At 48.0% G+C, this 19,821-nt stretch overlaps 1 protein-coding gene across 1 annotated transcript; it reads right to left on the reverse strand.

Moving 5' to 3' along the window:
* Positions 1–1,946: 1,946 nt before the first annotated feature.
* Positions 1,947–19,133, reverse strand: LOC144479915 (leukocyte elastase inhibitor-like). Its single transcript, XM_078198968.1, has 6 exons — positions 18,966–19,133; positions 10,653–10,790; positions 7,621–7,738; positions 4,918–5,060; positions 4,672–4,827; positions 1,947–2,456 (listed from the first exon to the last, which is right to left on the reverse strand). Exons 1-6 carry the CDS (start codon positions 19,131–19,133, stop codon positions 2,052–2,054), a joined length of 1,128 nt encoding a protein of 375 aa, XP_078055094.1. The 3' UTR covers positions 1,947–2,051.
* Positions 19,134–19,821: the final 688 nt, after the last annotated feature.

The raw sequence follows: 19,821 nt of genomic DNA on the forward strand, positions 1-19,821 counted from the left end.
CCTAGTCACCACACTCCGGCGCCTGCTCGGGTACACTGAGGAGAATTTAGCACGGCCAATGCACCTAACCAGCACATCTTCCAGACTGTGGGCGTAAACTGGAGAACCCGGAGGAAACCCATGCAGACAAGGGGAGAATGTGCAAACTCCATAGACACTCGCCCAAGCTGGGAATCGAACTTGTGTCCCACAGGTGATACGATGGCCTAGTGGCATTATCGTTAGACTATTAATCCAGAAACTCAGTTAATATTCTGGGGACCCGGGTTCGAATCCCGCCACGGCAGATGCTGGAATTTGAATTCAATTTAGGAAACAAAAATCTGGAATTAAGAATCTACTGGTGACCATGAAACCATCGTCGATTGTCAGAAAAACTGATCTGGTTCACTCATGTCCCTTTAGGAAAGGAAATCAGCCATTCTTACCCAGTCTGGCCTACATGTGACTCCAGAGCCACAGCAATGTAGTTGACTCTCAACTGCCCTCGGGCAATTGGGGATGGGCAATAAATGCCAGCGATGCCCTTGTCCCACGAATGAATGTTAAGTCTTGTATGGAGAGGCTTTAAGGTTCTTTTGTAGCAATAGAGGGTTAACAAACATTCTAACACACCTACCAGTTCAATGACCATTGTATTTTACAGAACAGCACATTAATGATTGGCCAATAGAATCCCTACAATGAAGAAGGAAGTCATTTGGCCCATTGAGGTTTAATCCCATTCCCTGCCCATTCCCAAACCTTTTCCTGCTTTTCTTTTGGGTTGATCAAGTTGGCGCAAATGGTCAATTCCTGGCTTGGGTCACTGTCTGTGTGGAGTCTGCACGTTCTCCCGGTATCTGCGTGGGTTTCCTCTGGGTGTTCCGATTTCCTCCCACAGTCTAAAGATGTGCGGGTTAGGTGGATTGGCCATGCTAAATTGCCCCTTAGTGTCAGGGTGACTAGTTAGGGTAAATGCATAGGGTTATGGGAATAGGGCCTGGGTGGGATTGTGGTCGGTGCAGACTTGATGGGCCTCCTTCTGCACTATAGGATTCTATGATTCTATATTGTTGGGTAATGCATTCCCTCTAAGAATGCCACCCGATAAGACCGGTTCCCAGACCTTTGGTTTTAAACTATTGACTCCGAACCCCATGCCTTTCAGTAACTTAGCTTGACTAAGATGAACAATACATTTGAAATACGTTAATATCAGCATATACGTTTTAAAATCATAATTTGTTTTGATTAATTTACTGCATCCACATGTGTGTAAGCTGTGAGCTTGCTCTGTAATCATTTAACACCTTACTGATTCTTTGTCCTCTGAAAGACTGCATTCTGCCTATAAATGAGCAGTTTAAGAATTCCCTTCCACAAGCAGATAATTAGGCGGCAAATGGAATTTTGTCCTTCATTGCTGGAGGGATGGAGTTTAAAAACATGCGAGATTATGTTGCGGCTGTATAAGGTGCTACTGAGGTCACATCTGGAGTACTGTGTACAGTTTTGGTCTCCTTACTTGAGAAAGGATATACTGGCACTGGAGGGGATGCAGAGGAGATTCATTAGGTTGATTCTGGAGTTGAGAGAGTTGGTTTATGAGGAGAGACTGAGTAGATTGGGGCTATACTCATTGGAATTCAGAAGAATGAGGGGAAATCTTACAGAAACATATAAGATTATGAAGGGAATAGATAAGATAGAAGCAGGAAAGTTGTTTCCACTGGCGGGTGAAACAAGAACTAGGGGGTATGGCCTCAAAATAAGGGGGAGCAGATTTACGACTGAGTTGAGGAGGAACTTCTTTATCCAAAGGGTTGTGAATCTGTGGAATTCCCTGCTCAGTGAAGCAGTTGAGGCTACCTCATTGAATGTTTTTAAGGCAGAGATAGATAGATTTTTGAACAGTAAAGGAATTAAGGGTGAGCGGGCGGGTAAGTGGAGCTGAGTCCACAAAAAGATCAGCCATTATTGAATGGCGGAGCAGGCTCAAGGGGCCAGATGGCCTACTCCTGCTCCTAGTTTTGATGTTCTTATGTTGTGGATGTTTACTGAGCTTCTTTCTAAGGTGACGAGAAGCGTCCAAAGAATAAGATGCTTTGCGTTTTATTGTGTCTGATGAAAAATAGGAAAGGATGATCAGCTATGAACTCCTCAGTGAAGCTGAAGCATCGAAACGTCATGGTAACCTCTGTGCTGGCTGCTGCCTCACTTCCTTCCTCATGAATCTCCACAAAGGACTTGTGAATGACTTTGGACAAGGACAGGACATCCGCCTCTGTCATCCCGGAGAAATCGGCATTTTGCAAATCGAAAGCCTCTGACATTCCCAAGGCGGAAAGCGTGGACCTCAGGTCATAGCTTCCTTCCAGGGTGAATTTAGGCAGGTGGACGATTATCTCGGAAAGATCCAGGTTTTCCGGGCTGGTCCATTGCGATAGCTTGTCATATGTCAGCTTTCTCTGCAGCTAAAATGGAGAACAAATCAATGCTGGATGAGAGAAACGAACTCTGACCTTTTCCAGGAACTCCATACTGGCCTGGCCCAGCATTTGACAACAAAGCCTGTTGTTGCTGATTAACCTTGCCTCTCCAATTCTCTTCAGCTGTGAGAGGGTCATGCACAATGTGACAGGACCCTCCAGCTAAACTTCCCCAAATATCTGTCCCATTGCCATTCCCCACCCAGTGGAAAATAAAGTTTATTTATTAGTCACAAGTAGGCTTACATTCACACTGCAATGAAGTTACTGTGAACATCCCCCAGTCGCCACACTCCGGTGCCCGTTCGGGTTCACTGAGGTTGCTACGCCTTTCCAGAATCAGTCTGGTGACAATTGAATTTATTCCATTCCTCATATTTCTGGTAATGATCAGTTGTTACATTGCCTTTTAGAGGGAGGTAATGACAAGGTTTTTTTAAAAATTAAGAATAATACAAACATCCTATTTCCACAACTCCATGACAATTCATAAGAATGTAAACATGTTTCAAACAAACACGTCTGCCTTGTTTTAGCCAGTTTTATCACAATAGGGGGGGCGATGGCCTAGTGGTATTATCGCTAGACTATCCATCCAGCCACTCAGCTAATGTTCTGTGGATCCGGATTCAAATCCCGCCACGGCAGATGGTGGAATTTCAATTCAATAAAAAAATACCTGGAATTAGGAATCTACTGGTGACCATGAAACCACTGTCGATTGTTGGAAAAACCCATCTGGTTCACTAATGTCCTTTAGAGGAGGAAATCTGCTGTCCTTGCCTAGTCTGGCCTACATGTGACTCCAGAGCCACAGCAATGTGGTTGACTCTCAACTGCCCTCCAAAGGCAACTAAGGGTGGGCAATAAATGCTGGCCAGCCAGTGACACCCATGTCCCAGGAATGAGGGAAAAAAAAATATTGAACTAACCGAGACTCCTGCGACATCATCTTCCAAACAGTCATATGAATTAGGAGTAGGCCACTCGCCCCGTGAGCCTGTTCTGCCATTTAATAAGATCATGGCTGATCTGATTGTAACCTCAACCCCACATTCCAGCCTACCCCCGATAACCTTTCACTCCCTTGTTAATCAAGAATCTATCCACCTCTGCCTTAAAAATATCCCAAAGACTCTGCTTCCACCACCTTTTGAGGAAGAGCGTTCCAGAGACTCACCATCCTCAGAGAAAATATTTCTCCTCATCTCTATCTTAAATGAGCGACCCTTTATTTTTAAACAGTGACCCCCTAGTTCTAGATTCGCCAACAAGACAAAACATCCACTCCACATCCACACGATCGATGCCCGTGATCTTTACCACAGAGGAGGACAAGGAAAACAAACGCATGGAAACATCATCATCACCTGAAAGTTCCCCTCCAGGAAGCGCACTTAGAATCATCGAATCCCTACAGTGCAGAAGGAGATCATTCGGTCCATTGAGTCTGCACCGACAACTATCCCACCCAGGCCCTATCCCCGTAACACCACATATATACCCTGCTAATCCCCCTGACACTAGCCAATCAACCTAACGCACACATCTTTCTGTGGGAGACACAGGGAGAATGTGAAAACTCCACACAGACAATCGCATGAGGCTGGAATTGAACCCGGGTGGCTGGCGCTGTGAGGCAGCAGTGCTAACCACTGTGCTGCCGTGCCACCCCTACTTGGTGAGAGCGCATCACCGTTCCTTCACCAATACTGGGTTAAAAATTCCTGGAACTTCCTAATCTCACTGTGACTGGAGCTACACCACATTTGGTGATGTAGCTCCACCCACAGGGGCGCGGCACGGTGGCACAGTGGTTAGCACTGCTGCCTCACAACGCCAGGGACCTGGGTTCGATTCCCGGCTTGGGTCACTGTCTGAGTGGAGACTGCACATTCTCCCCGTGTCTCTGTGGATTTCCTCCGGGTGCTCCGGTTTCCTCCCACAGTCCAAAGACGTACGGGTTAAGTGGATTGGTCATGCTAAATTGCCCCTCAGTGTCGGGGGGAATTAGCTAGGGTAAATGTGTGGGATTATGGGGATAGGGTTTGGGTGGGATTGTGGTCAGTGCAGACTCGATGGGCCGAGTGGCCTCCTTCTGCACTGTAGGATTCTGTGATGAATGCCCCTGCAGCACCACCTTCTCGAGGGCAATCAGAACAGGCAATAAACATCCCAAGAACACATTCTTAAACCGTACCTTGTCCAGTCCACCGATTTCATCAGGTAACAGGATGATCATACTCAGCTCATTCTGAATGTAAGGGAGCTCCAGGATATTAGTTGCAACCTCCTCGATGTAAGCCGTGTTAAACATTCCTTTCTGACACATCATTTTCACTGGCTTCGACTCATCCTGGGGAAGGAGGTTTTTATTTAAAGTTTACTAACCGCCTGTAATAAATGTAAAACTTTGCTTGAATCACATTCTGTCAAATTACCGGACCTTTGTGACTCTGAATGGTCTTTCCCGAGTATCACCTTCGTCAAATTTCTTCTCCCAGTTCCCTTTGAAGTAGATGGCATTCACAAGAACGAGCTTTGACTCCTCATCAATTGTGCCTTCGGCTACCAAGTCTGGGATCTTACCTACGGTTAAATGGTGCACAACATTTATTATTGTTCAAAATAGTTGCAGCATTTTAAAAGTACTTGCAGCACAGAAACAGGCCATTTGGCCCATCGGATCTATGTCAGTGTTTTATGTTTCACATGATCCCCCCAGGTCTGCCCCTCATTGAACCTTATCCTTCTAGTTCATTCTCTCTCGTGCACTTATCTAGTTTACACTGTCTATTCTACTTCCATTGGCCATGATAAATTCCCCTTAGTGTCAGGGGGACTAGGAGAGTAAATATGTGGGGTTATGGGGATAGGACCTGGGTGGGATTGTTGTTGGTGCAGACTCGATGGGCTGAATGGCCACCTTCTGCACTGTAGATTCTATGATTCCCTCTTGTGGCAGCAAGTTCCGCATTCTAACCACTCTGGGGAAAGACATTTCTCCTGAATTCGTAGAATCTTAGAATCCCTACAGTGCACAGGGAGGCCATTTGGCCCATCGAGCCTGTACTGACAACAATCCCACCCAGTCCCTAGCCACGTAACCCCACGTATTTACCCTGTTAATCCCCCTGACACGAAGGGTCAATTTAGCATGGCCAATCCACCTAACCCGCACATCTTTGGATTGTGGGAGGAAACTGGGGCACTTGGAGGAAACCCATGCAGACATGGGAAGAATGTGCAAACTCCACATAGACAGTGACCCGAGGCTGGAATTGAACCTGGGTCCCTGGTGCTGTGGGGCAGCAGTGCTAACCATTGTGCCACCATGCCACCCACTTCTGAATTTGTTGTGACAGTCTTATACTTGAGGCTCCCAGCTCTAGTCTCAATTGTGAAACATTTCTTATGGGCAGAATTTCACATTTCTCCGCAGGTGGGTTTGTTCATAGAAGCCCTACAGTGCAGAAGGAGGCCATTCGGCCCATTGAGTCTGTGCCGACAACAATCCCACCCAGGCCTTATCTCCATAAACCTACATGTTTAACTTGATAATCCCCCAACACTAAGGGGCAATTTAGCATGGCCAATCAACCTAACCCGCACATCTTTGAACTGTAGGAGGAAACTGGAGCACCCGGAGGAAACCCACCCAGGGAGAACGTGCAAACTCCACACAGACAGTGACCCGAGGCCAGAATTGAACCCAGGTCCCTGGCTCTGTGAGGCAGCGGTGCTAACCACTGTGCCACCATGCCCACCCTTGTGCGTGTGGGGAGGGGGACACGAGCTTTGAGGGTAAAATTCCTCGGATGGGCTTCCCACTGGGTTCCCACTCCGATCTCTCTGCTATTCCCTGCTGGGGCAGGTGAGACCTCAGCCAGCCCATCCACCCCTTACCCCACTGAGACCCCCATAGGTGGCCAATCATCAGCCTCTGAAGGGCTGTTTCCCGCCCAGCCGCTTTTTCAGGCTGGCGGGAGGGGTCTTGGAGTCTGTAGAAGTCTGAAAATAATTGGATTCAGGCCTCAGGTGAGAGCATCAGAAACCCCCTTTTAACGTTGGGCGCCACTCCACTGCTTAAAGCCCAATAACCGCAGGACCTTCCTCCTCCCCTCAGCTTCTAGCCAACACCCCAAACCTCAATGTCCATCCTCCATCGCTCCCCTGAGCCTCACCTACCCTCCCCGCTCTGAAACCCCCAACTGTTACCTGGTCCTGAAAGCCTATTGGCTGCGAGTGGGTCGGGATCCTGTTGGTGATTGAACCTTTCCTGTCTCTCCAACCCGGCCAGGAATTAACATCTCACTTCTGGGTTTCCCGGCCAATCAGGGGAGGCGATGACGAGCCAAAGGGACCCTGGCAGGGGTCAGGTTGGCTGAACTGGACTCCAAGACCATCTAGCCCTTTGTCCTCTGGCACCTGCTCGCATGGTGGCACAGTGGTTAGCACTGCTGTCTCACAGCACCAGGGAGCTGGGTTCGGTTCCCGGTTTGGGTCGCTGTCCTTGCAGAGTCTGCACATTCTCCCCGTGTCTGAGTGGGTTTCCTCCCACAGTCTGAAAGACGTGCTGATTAGGTGCATTGGCCATGCTAAATTCTCTCTCAGAATAGGCGCCGGAGTGTGGCGACTAGGGGATTTTCACAGTAACTTCATTGCAGTGTGAATGTAAGCTTACTTACTTGTGAGAAGGTGGTGAGAGGAGGCTGGCAGTGGTAGGGGGAGGATAGCAGGGAGGGACAGGGGGAGGGGGATCGACGGCAGGGGGAGGCCAAGACGTATTTACTGATTCTTAACAGGAACTGATTGATTCATAGACTTAAAAAACATTTTTTTAAATACTTTTCCAATTCAATCAAATCAAGTCCAATTCAGAGTCTCAACAAGTTGAGACATTTCCGATCCAAGCTGACAAGACAGGGTATGCAACCCTTTACCCTGTCTTGGGCCTGATCTACATGAGCCAAGCTGATTGGAGTAGGCAGACGTCTCCACCTCCAAGGCTTGATCTCATTTGCATCTTAGCCAAAAGGCCAAGAAGCGATTGATTCATAAACGAATTTAACGGGAGATTTGAGGGACTTCTTCACCGCCGTTCACTGACGGACCGACACCATCATTAGCTTTGACAACCTCACTTTACCCTCAGTCTGTCCTTTCACCCACAAGTTGATCTGGATTCTGGCCTCCTCGGACCTTCCTGCAAAATCAACAGCGGTAACTTCGGTTCGGTAGAACTTCGACACGGATTTAAGGTATTCCTGTTTAAAAAAAAACACCAACAGAACAAGGAACACATTGAAACACAGCAGTGAAGTCGGCGGGAAAATGCAAAAATCAGCAAGCAGAGATATGGATTCGGGGGAAGTGAAACATTGTCATCTCGGACCAGGTATAATGGACAAGCTCAATGGCCCTGACATATTCCACATTCTGTTGTTCTGTGTGAATTGATATTAAACATATTTGCACCATATGTAATTCAGATATGACTATATTTGAGACGTGAAATATTGACTTATTCAGCTCATTGATCTTATGTGATAACTAATTTTCACCTTTACATTAACAAAGATCCACAGTAGCATTATATTGACCATAAGATTAAGGAGCAGAGTTAGGCCATTCGGCCCATCGAGTCTGCTTCACCATTCCAACATGGCTGATATATTTCTCAACCCCATTCTCCCGCCTTTTTCCCATAACCTTCGACCCCCTTACCAATCAAGACCCTATCTATCTCTGTCTTAAATACACTCAATGACCCGGCCTCCACAGCCTTCTGCAGCAATGAGTTCCACAGATTCACCACCTCTGGCTGAAGAAATTCCTCCTCATCTCGGTTCTAAAGAGTTGGCCTTTATTCTGAGGCGGTGCCCTCGGATCCTCGTCTCCCCAGTTTCAGTCAATCTGTCCCAAGAATTAGTTTGAATGACCTGACCTCCACAGCCTTCTGAATTCCGCAGATTCACCATCCTCTTTATTTATAATTTTTAAAATATTTTCATGGGTTGTGGGCATCGCTGGCAAGGCCGGCATTTGTTGTCCATCTCCAATTGCCCTTGAACTGAGTGGCTTGCTGGGCAGTTAAGAGCTAACCACATTGCTATGGGTCTGGAGTCACATGTAGGCCAGACTGGGTAAGGACGGCAGATTTCCTTCCCTAAAAGATATTAGTGAGTCAGACAACCGACAATGGTCATCATTGCAGGGCCTGGCTATAAATCCTGGATTTTATAAATTGAATTTAAATTCCACTTGCTGCCATGGTGGGATTCGAAGCCATGTCCCCAGAGCAACATTGCCCCTTATTGCAACAACTGTGTTTAAGATCCCCATCCCATGTCATGCCATCCCACTGATGCATTCCCATCTTGCCCCTTCTTCATGTGCCATCTGCCACTCCCATCTGCCACTCCACACCCATCTTCCCTCCTCTCATCCCTGACTCCCATCCCAACTCCCTTACATTGTCTAGAAAACAATCGAGACAGACACCTATCTGGATCTGAATTCTGTTGCTTTGCTCCCCATAGGGTGAACGGTGGGAAGCTTTTCCCCAGGTCAGTGGTGACGTTCACGAGGGGTCATAGGTTCAAGGTGAAGGGGGGGAGGTTTAACACAGATATCAGAAGGACATATTTTACACAGAGGGTGGTGGGGGCCTGGAATGCGCTGCCAGGCAAGGTGGTGGAGGCGGACACACTGGGAACATTTAAGACTTATCTAGACAGCCATAGGAACGGAGTGGGAATGGAGGGATACAAAAGAATGGTCTAGTTTGGACCAGGGAGCGGCACGGGCTTGGAGGGCCGAAGGGCCTATTCCTGTGCTGTATTGTTCTTTGTTCATCCTTAAACAAATTATGCCAACTTCAATTTAAATTTAGTTTTGTTGAAAGGTTTCTCGGGTGTGCCACCTTTTTTGCCAGTTCCAAAATAAACTCAAATGAACTCTGCAGTTTCTCGAATTGCACCGGGATAATAGAGGTGATGGTGATGGTGGGAGGGGGGGGGGCGGTTCTTGACCAACTTGTAGCCAATCAGAGGCTAGCTGCTCTATTGAACAGCAGCGCCTCTGGGGAGGCAGTGGCCACCGCTGGTACTACACCCACCCAAAGCCGAGGGTCAACACTGGACTCCAGGCCACAGGTGAATGATGGCAGGATGAACTCTGCAGTTCAACTCAAATGAACTCTGCAGTTTCTCGAATTGCACCGGGATAATGGAGGTGATGGTGATGGTGGGAGGGGGGGGGGCGGTTCTTGACCGACTTGTAGCCAATCAGAGGCTAGCTGCTCTATTGAACAGCAGCGCCTCTGGGGAGGCAGTGGCCACCGCTGGTACTACACCCACCCAAAGCCGAGGGTCAACACTGGACTCCAGGCCACAGGTGAATGATGGCAGGAACTGGGTTATGCACCCCCCCCCCCGCCCCCCACCTCACCCTCTGCCGCACCCACAACTTCCCAGTGATGGGTCCCTTAATCAGGCATTGAAGGTCTTTGAATGAGGGACACCCCTCTCCCCAATAAAAAGCCTGCGAACAAAAGTCATATAATCCCATTTGTGATGATAACAACGTCAACTGGGTTATTTATAAATATGATGGACACTTTACTGTTCCTGATGTGCGAGGCACAGATTACGAGGACTCTAAACGTCAATGCACAAATGGCCACAAGCAACTTGTTTGCCTGTTGTGCCTCCACTCCACCCCCCCACCCACCCCCACCCCATGACGAGGCCCCAGTCCATCTCTGGGTTAATTGGTGGGGGCGGAAAGGCCTTCCATCGATCTTCCTGCACGGATTTAATCAAGGTGGAGCAGGAAGGCAGGCTTGATGGGCCGAATGGCCTCTTTGTGCACTGTGGGGACTCGAAGGAAGATCCCACAAAAAGCAATGTGACAAAGATCAGATTATCTGTTTTTTGCGATGTTGATTGAGGGATAGTCAGGCGAGGGATAACTGCCCGGCCCTTTGACAGAATAGTGCCACGGGATCCTTTACACCTGGGGGTCGTGGGGTGAGGTACTGAGGTGGGAGGAGGGGCTCAGTTTAACATCCCGTCCAAAGGTCAGAATGGGCTCATTCCCACCCCATCGCCTTCCAAAACCAGACTTAATACAATATCTGAACACTTTCTTATTTAACTATCCTCTATCGCATCTTACGGGATGTAAGTTGAAGCTTTTTTCCACATAGAGACCATTTGCCACTTTCAGAAGACAGGAACAGCCAAGGTTATTCAAATCTGATTGCAGTCTCTGGAATTCCGAATGGATGTGTCCTTCTCTATCGAAATGCAGCACCTACAAGCAAGAACAGGTGTCAAATTCACTTCGAAAACTTGGCCGTGAGCACTTTTCCGTAGCCCAACCCATCACGCAAACCAGCCTCCCATCCATTGACTCTGTCTACACTTCCCGCTGCCTCGGCAAAGCAGCCAGCATAATTAAGGACCCCACGCACCCCGGACATTCTCTCTTCCACCTTCTTCTGCTGGGAAAAAGATACAAAAGTCTGAGATCACGTACCAACCGGCTCAAAAACAGCTTCTTCCCTGCTGCCATCAGACTTTTGAATGGACCTACCTCACATTCAGTTGATCTTTCTCTACATCCTAGCTGTGACTATAACACTTCATTCTGCATTCTCTCCTTTCCTTCTCCCTTATGTGCTCTATTAATGTTTTGTCTGCGCAAGAAACAATGCTTTCCACTCTATACTAATACATGTGACAATAATAAATCAAATCACAAAACCTTTTGCATTCAAGCATTTCATTGACTTTTGTTTTGGTCGCTCAGTAGGATGAGATGTCAGTGTTGTAGAGTTGAGTATTTTTTCCCATTGGGCACTCAGCTCTCACCTTTATGAACCTGGATTTGTCGAAATCGTTCCGAAGCACTTCACTAGAGCGTAGCCGGCCAAAATTTGACACCAAAACAGACAAGGAGATATTCGGACAGTTAAAAAAGGGAGATTTTCAAAGAGCGTTTCGAAGGAGGTAGGGAAGCAGAGAGTTTTACAGAGTGAGTTCCAGGCATTTGGGCCCATGGCCGTCAATAGGGGAGTGATGGAAATTGGCAACGGATTTAGCAGAGAAATGTTCCTGGATGCCAATAAACATTTATCCAATCATATCAAAAACCTGCTGTCACATAGCTGATGGATCTTATCCACTGCTCTCAAGTAGAATATTCATGGATCCTTCAGCAGAAAGCACAATCGACTAAGGTCAGATTATTCCTCCTCATTCTACCCCTCAATTACACGCCGTATCCTAACTCTCCAATGGATAGTACCTCAATGTTGTACAGCACGGATTCTTACCCTGTGAGAATCAACTGATTACATCCGGGCAAGGCAACTGTTCAAAGATTCTCTGACCTCCAGAAGAATTAATCTGCCAGAGTTCCCACTCCTGAGCTCTCCCAGCAGAGAGTCGGATTGAATAATTTGCACTTGTGTGAGGAACTATCATAGAAGGAGTTAAATATAGCTCTTGGGGTTAAAGGGATCAGAGGATACTGGGGAGGTAGGGGGTGGGGGGGGGGGGGTGGCAGCGGGAACAGGTTACTGAGTTGGATGATCAGCCATGGTCAGAACGAATGGTGGAGCAGGCTCAAAGGGCTGAATGGCCTCCTCCTGCCCCTATTTTCTGTGTTTCTGTATTTGCCAAGAAAGCAAAGAGTTCTGCTCTCTGGTAATAATCTCTTTGGTTGAATACACTGCCAAACTAACTATGTTAAAAGTTTATTTATTAGTCACAAGTAAGGCTTACATCAACACTGCAATGACATCACTGTGAAATTCCCCTAGTCACCACAGTCCGGCGCCTGTTCGGGCCAATGCACCTCACCAACACGTCTTTCAGAATGTGGGAGGAAACCGGAGCACCCGGAGGAAACCCACGCAGACACAAGGAGAATGTGCAAACTCCACACAGACAGTGACCCGAGACGGGAATTGAACCCGGGTCCCTGACGCTGTAAGGCAGCAGTGCTAACCACTGTGCCACCATGCCGCCCATGTTGCAGAAGTTTGTAGAATTTACAACAGAGAAGCAGGCCATTTGGCCCAACTGGTCTGTGCCAGTGTTCATGCCCCTTACCTACATGACATCCTTCAATTCCATTAACCCCCTTTCAATGGATCTACATTATTCCCCTCAGCCACTCCCTGCAGCAGCAATTCTACATTCTCACCACTCTGGGTAAAGACATTTCTCAGACATCTTATTTATGGCCACATCTATGGAGAGAAACAGCGTTAACAGCTGGGATTTTTCACTCCTGCCCGTGGCGGGAATCGTCGCAGGCGGGACAGAAAATTTGACGGACCAGCCAAAGGTCTGTTGATGTTGGGTGGGAATTTCTGGGATCGCTCAAATCCAATGTTAACTCTTTTTGCGCTCTCTCCACGGATGTTGCTTGAGGATTTCCAGAGACTGTTTCTTGTTTTTATTTGATTTGTGGTCCCCCGCCTAGTTTGGTGACCACCCCACAAGTGGGAGCATCTTACAAATGGCACTGACTGCCAGGTAAAGACCCTCAGGCCCATCCAGATAGTCTCTTACAACCTTCATACCTTGTATATCACAATACATACACTCTTCCCCACCCCACACTAAAAACCACGTGATCTTAGAACATAGAACAGTACAGCACAGTACAGGCCCTTCGGCCCTCGATGTTGTGCCGAGCTTTGTCCAAAACCAAGATCAAGCTATCACACTCCCTATCATTCTGGTGTGCTCCCTGTGCCTATCCAATAACCGCTTGAAAGTTCCGAAAGTGTTCGACTCCACTATCACAGCAGGCAGTCCATTCCACACCCCAACCACTCTCTGAGTAAAGAACCTACCTCGGACATCCCTCCTATATCTCCCACCATGAACCTTATAGTTATGCCCCCTAGTAACAGCTACATCCACCCGAGGAAATAGTCTCTGAACGTCCACTCTATCTATCCCCCTCATCATCTTATAAACCTCATGTCGCCTCTCATCCTCCTCCGCTCTAAAGAGAAAAGCCCTAGCTCCCTCAACCTTTCCTCATAAGACCTACCCTCCAAACCAGGCAGCATTCTGGTAAATCTCCTCTGCACTCTCTCCAATGCTTCCACATCCTTCTTATAGTGAGGTGACCAGAACTGCACACAATATTCCAAATGTGGTCTCCAAGGTCCTGTACAGTTGCAGCATAACCCCACGGCTCTTAAACTCCAACCCCCTGTTAATAAACGCTAACACACTATAGGCCTTCTTCACAGCTCTATCCACTTGAGTGGCAATCTTCAGAGATCTGTGGATATGAACCCCAAGATCTCTCTGTTCCTCCACATTCCTCAGAACCCTGCCGTTGACCCTGCATTCGGATTAAAATTTGTCCTACCAAAATGAATCACCTCGCACTTATGAGAGTTAAAATCCATCTGACATTTTTCAGCCCAGCTCTGCATCCTATCTATGTCTCTTTGCAGCCTACAACAGCCCTCCACCTCATCCACTACTCCACCAATCTTGGTGTCATCAGCAAATTTACTGACCCACCCTTCAGTCCCCTCCTCCAAGTCATTGATAAAAATCACAAATAACAGAGGACCCAGCACTGATTCCTGTGGTACACCGCTGGTAACTGGTCTCCAGTCTGAAAATTTTCCATCCACTACCACCCTCTGTCTTCTATGAGATAGCCAGTTACTTATCCATTCGGCCAAATTTCTCTCTATCCCACACCTCCTTACTTTCTTCATGAGCCGACCATGGGGAACCTTATCAAACGCCTTACTAAAATCCATGTATACGACATCAATTGCTCTACCTTCATCTACACACTTAGTTACCTCCTCAAAGAATTCAATCAAATTTGTGAGGCAAGACTTACCCTTCACGAATCCGTGTTGACTATCCCGGATTAAGCTGCATTTTTCCAAATGGTCATAAATCCTATCCCTCAGGACCTTTTCCATTAACTTACCGACCACCGAAGTAAGACTAACCGGCCTATAATTACCAGGGTCATTCCTATTTCCTTTCTTGAACAGAGGAACAACATTCGCCACTCTCCAGTCCTCTGGCACGATCCCCGTGGACAGTGAGGACCCAAAGATCAAAGCCAAAGGCTCTGCAATCTCACCCCTTGCCTCCCAAAGAATCCTAGGATATATCCCATCTGGCCCAGGGGACTTATCGACCCTCAGGTTTTTCAAAATTGCTAATACATCTTCCCTCAGAACATCTACCTCCTCCAGTCTATCAGCCTGTATCACACTCTTATCCTCAAAAACATGGTCCCTCTCCTTGGTGAACACAGAAGAAAAGTATTCATTCATCGCCTCTCCTATCTCTTCTGACTCCATGCACAAGTTCCCACTACTATCCTTGACCGGCCCTAACCTCACCCTCGTCATTCTTTCATTTCTCACATGAGAGTAAAAAGCCTTGGGGTTTTCCTTGATCCGACCCGCCAAGGACTTCTCATGCCCCCTCCTAGCTCTCCTAAGCCCTTTTTCTTAGCTCATTCCTTGCTACCTTGTAACCCTCAAGCGACCCAACTGAACCTTGTTTTCTCATCCTTACATACGCTTCCTTTTTCCTCTTGACAAGACATTCAACCTCTTTTGTGAACCATGGTTCCCTCACTCAGCCATTTCCTCCCTGCCTGACAGGGACATACCTATCAAGGACACGCAGTATTTGTTCCTTGAACAAGCTCCACTTTTCATTTGTGCCTTTCCCTGACAGTTTCTGTTCCCAACTTATGCTCCCTAATCGCATCATAATTACCCCTCCCCCAATTATAAACCTTGCCCTGCCGTATGGCCCTATCCCTCTCCATTGCAATAATGAAAGACACCGAATTGTGGTCACTATCTCCAAAGTGCTCTCCCACAAACAAATCTAACACTTGGCTCGGTTCATTACCCAGTACCAAGTCCAATGTGGCCCCACCTCTTGTCGGCCTATCCACATACTGTGTCGGGAAACCCTCCTGCACACACTGCACAAAAACTGCCCCATCCGAACTATTCGACCTATAAAGGTTCCAATCAATATTTGGAAAGTTAAAGTCACCCATGACAACTACCCTGTGACCTCCACACCTATCCATAATCTGCTTTGCAATTTCTTCCTCCACATCTCTATTACCATTTGGGGGCCTATAGAAAACTCCTAACAACGTGACCGCTCCTTTCCTATTTCTAACTTCAGCCCATATTACCTCAGTGTGCAGATCCCCCTCGAACTGCCTTTCTGCAGCCGTTAAACTATCCTTGATTAACAATGCTACTCCTCCACCTCTTTTACCACCTTCCCTACTCTTACTGAAACAACTATACCCCGAAACTTCCAACAACCATTCCTGTCCCTGTTCTCACCACGTCTCTGTAATGGCCACAACATCGTAGTCCCAAGTACCAATCCATGCTCCAAGTTCACCGACCTTATTCCGGATGCTCCTTGCTTTGAAGTAGACACACTTCAACCCACCTTCCTGTCTGCCGGGACACTCCTGCGACCTTGATACCCTCCTCAGTACCTCACTACACTCAACACTGGACTCTGGACTACAGCTCGTTTTCCCATCCCCCTGACAAATTAGTTTAAACCCCCCCGAAGAGCCGTAGCAAATTTCCCTCCCAGGATATTGGCGCCCCTCTGGTTCAGGTGCAAACCATCCTGTTTGTACAGGTCCCACCTTCCCCAGAATGTGCTCCAATTATTTATGTAACTGAAACCCTCCCTCCTACACCATCCCTGCAGCCACGTGTTTATCTGCACTCTCTCCCTGTTCCTCAACTCGCTAGCACGTGGCACCGGCAACAAACCAGAGATGACAACATGGTTTGTCTTGGCTCTCAGCTTCCACCCTAGCTTCCTAAATTCCTGTTTTAAATCCCCGTCCCTTCTCTTACCTATGTCGTTGGTACCGATGTGTAACACGACTTGTGACTGTTCCCCCTCACCCTTAAGGATCCTGAAAACACGGACCGAGACGTCACGGACCCTGGCACCTGGGAGGCAACATACCATCCGTGGGTCTCTTTCGCTGCCACAGAACCTCCTATCTGTCCCCCCACTCTGAGAGATGGAGGGATAAAAACACCTTAAAGAACCATGGCCATTCTGAGGGTAGGGGGAATCAAGGAAATTTTTCTCAACCCAACCACACCATTGAAACTAAGCCAGGAAATTGCCATGCTACTGAATCCTCTGCAGCACTGACCCTTGTGTAGATTCTCGGATGATTAATAGATACTTGATTAAGATACCGGAGGGGTTGCATAAGAAAGAGGGTACAGATGGTTAGATAAAGAACAGCCATGGGGACCAAATTTGCACCTCAATATGCCAACATCTTCATGCACAGGTTCGAACAAGACTTCTTCACCGCACGGGACCTTCAACCGGTGCTATACACTAGATACATCGATGACATTTTCTTCCTTTGGACTCATGGTGAACAATCACTGAAACAACTCTATGATGACATCAACAAGTTCCATCCCACCATCAGGCTCACCATAGACTACTCTCCGGAATCGGTTGCATTCTTGGACACGCGCATCTCCATTAAGGACGGTCACCTCAGCACCTCACTGTACCGCAAGCCCACGGATAACCTCACGATGCTCCACTTCTCCAGCTTCCACCCTAAACACGTTAAAGAAGCCATCCCCTACGGACAAGCCCTCCGTATACACAGGATCTGCTCGGATGAGGAGGATCGCAACAGACACCTCCAGACGCTGAAAGATGCCCTCATAAGAACAGGATATGGCGCTAGACTCATTGATCAACAGTTCCAATGCGCCACAGCGAAAAACCGCACCGACCTCCTCAGAAGACAAACACGGGACACAGTGGACAGAGTACCCTTCGTTGTCCAGTACTTCCCCGGAGCGGAGAAGCTACGGCATCTCCTCCGGAGCCTTCAACATGTCATTGATGAAGACGAACATCTCGCCAAGGCCATCCCCACACCCCCACTTCTTGCCTTCAAACAACCGCACAACCTCAAACAGACCATTGTCCGCAGCAAACTACCCAGCCTTCAGGAGAACAGTGACCAAGACACCACACAACCCTGCCACAGCAACCTCTGCAAGACGTGCCGGATCATCGACACAGATGCCATCATCTCACGTGAGAACACCATCCACCAGGTACACGGTACATACTCTTGCAACTCGGCCAACGTTGTCTACCTGATACGCTGCAAGAAAGGATGTCCCGAGGCATGGTACATTGGGGAAACTATGCAGACGCTGCGACAACGGATGAATGAACACCGCTCGACAATCACCAGGCAAGACTGTTCTCTTCCTGTTGGGGAGCACTTCAGCGGTCACGGGCATTCGGCCTCTGATATTCGGGTAAGCGTTCTCCAAGGCGGCCTTCGCGACACACGACAGCGCAGAGTCGCGGAGCAGAAACTGATAGCCAGGTTCCGCACACACAAGGACGGCCTCAACCGGGATATTGGGTTTATGTCACACTATTTCACATAAATATTTCTGCTTTTTTCCTCCTGAGTCTTTATCATGCGATCCTAGAATCAGAATTTATGTCACACTATTTGTAACTCCCACAGTTGCGTGGACCTGCAGAGTTTCACTGGCTGTCTTGTCTGGAGACAATACACATCTTTTTAGCCTGTCTTGATGCTCTCTCCACTCCCATTGTTTTGTTTCTTAAAGACTGGATTAGTTGTAAGTATTCGCATTCCAACCATTATTCATGTAAATTGAGTCTGTGTCTTATAAGTTCTGTTTGTGAACAGAATTCCCACTCACCTGAAGAAGGGGCTCAGAGCCTCGAAAGCTTGTGTGGCTTTTGCTACCAAATAAACCTGTTGGACTTTAACCTGGTGTTGTTAAACTTCTTACTGTAGATAAAGAGAGACAGATATTGCAGAAGTCAAACGCTGTATGGTTTGAGCTCTCTGGGTCATCGAGACTAGCTTTTGTTCAAGGGCCTCCTTTTGTGCTGTAAAGTCTATTCTCCAGTCTAGTCTGTCCCACTACCCATGGCATGATGGCACAGTGGTTAGCACTGCTGCCCCCCAGCGCCAGGGACCCGGGTTCAATTCCAGGCTTGGGTCACTGTCTGTGTGGAGTTTGCACATTCTCCCTGTGTCTGCGTGGGTTTCCTCCGGGTGCTCCGGTTTCCTCCCACAGTCCAAAAGACGTGCTGGTTAGGTGCATTGGCCGTGCTAAATTCTCCCTCAGTGTACCCGAACAGGCGCCGGAATGTGGCGACTAGGGGATTTTCACAGTAATTTCATTGCAGTGTTAATGTAAGCCCACTTGTGACAGTAATAAATAAACTTTAACTTTTTACCTGTACTGGTGAGAATGGAGAATTTAGCGCTCAGTCAAATCTCCATTAATTGCAGCGGGACTGGAGAATCCCAGCCGTGGGCGAGGTCGGAGAATTCTGTGACTCTATTTATACAAAGAATTTTTAGTGCACTCACCTTTGCCATTTGTTTGCTGGTGTGGCCTTTAGCACCCAGGTACACCATACCAAGAGCAGTTGAGATACTTAACGGAGCAAAGAAAATATTCCCAGTTCCATTATCTTTACAGAGGCTCAGGTGGAGGTCAAGGGCGAAGCTGTTATTGGCAACGGTTAGAATGCCCATCACTGGAAAGGAAGAGAAAGCAGAAATTATCAAGGTAGCAATGGTCAGCACTCCTTGTATTAATTACAAAATAATTTGCAAATCTAGGAGCTGGATTTTATGGCACTCATTGAATCATAGGAGCCCTACAGGGCAGAAGGAGGCCATACGGCCCATTGAGTCGGTACCAACAACAATCCCACCCAGATCCTATCCCCGTAAACGCAGATATTTACCCCGCTAATCCCTCTAACCTACGCATCCCAGGACACTAAGGGGCAATTCAGCACGGCCAATCAACCTATCCTGCACATCTTTAGAGTGTGTGAGGAAACCAGAGCACCCGGAGGAAACCCACGCAGACACGGGGAGAACATGCAGACTCTGCAAAGACAGTCACCCAAGCTAGGGAATCGAACCTGGCACTGTGAGGCAGCAGTGTTAACCACTGTGCCACCGTTATGCCCATTAAAATACAGTCCATTAAATCCTTCCCACCACCAACTCCGGGCCTGTTGGATGTGGGGGAGGGGCGGGGGTGGGGGGGGGGGGGGGGGGGGGGCGGAGGGGGGGGAGGGTGAGGGGGGCCTCCCCTGCCAACATTTCAGCCAGGGAGGGTGGGGGGCCTCCCCTGCCAACATTTCAGCCAGTGGTGGGTGATGGGGAAGGGGCACCCAGTAAAATCCAGCCCAAGGAACCTGCAAAATGT

This window comes from Mustelus asterias, chromosome 2 (genome assembly GCF_964213995.1).
Source record: "Mustelus asterias chromosome 2, sMusAst1.hap1.1, whole genome shotgun sequence".
Taxonomy (NCBI): Eukaryota; Metazoa; Chordata; class Chondrichthyes; order Carcharhiniformes; family Triakidae; genus Mustelus; species Mustelus asterias.

Coding starts and splice junctions, on each gene's coding strand:
- LOC144479915 (XM_078198968.1), bottom strand. CDS start 19,133: ATGGGCATTCTAACCGTTGCCAATAACAGCTTCGCCCTTGACCTCCAC. Junction 10,791..18,965: donor CCAGCAAACAAATGGCAAAG/GTGAGTGCACTA, acceptor TCTTGCTTGTAG/GTGCTGCATTTCGATAGAGA. Junction 5,061..7,620: donor GGTGAAAGGACAGACTGAGG/GTAAAGTGAGGT, acceptor ATTTAACCGTAG/GTAAGATCCCAGACTTGGTA.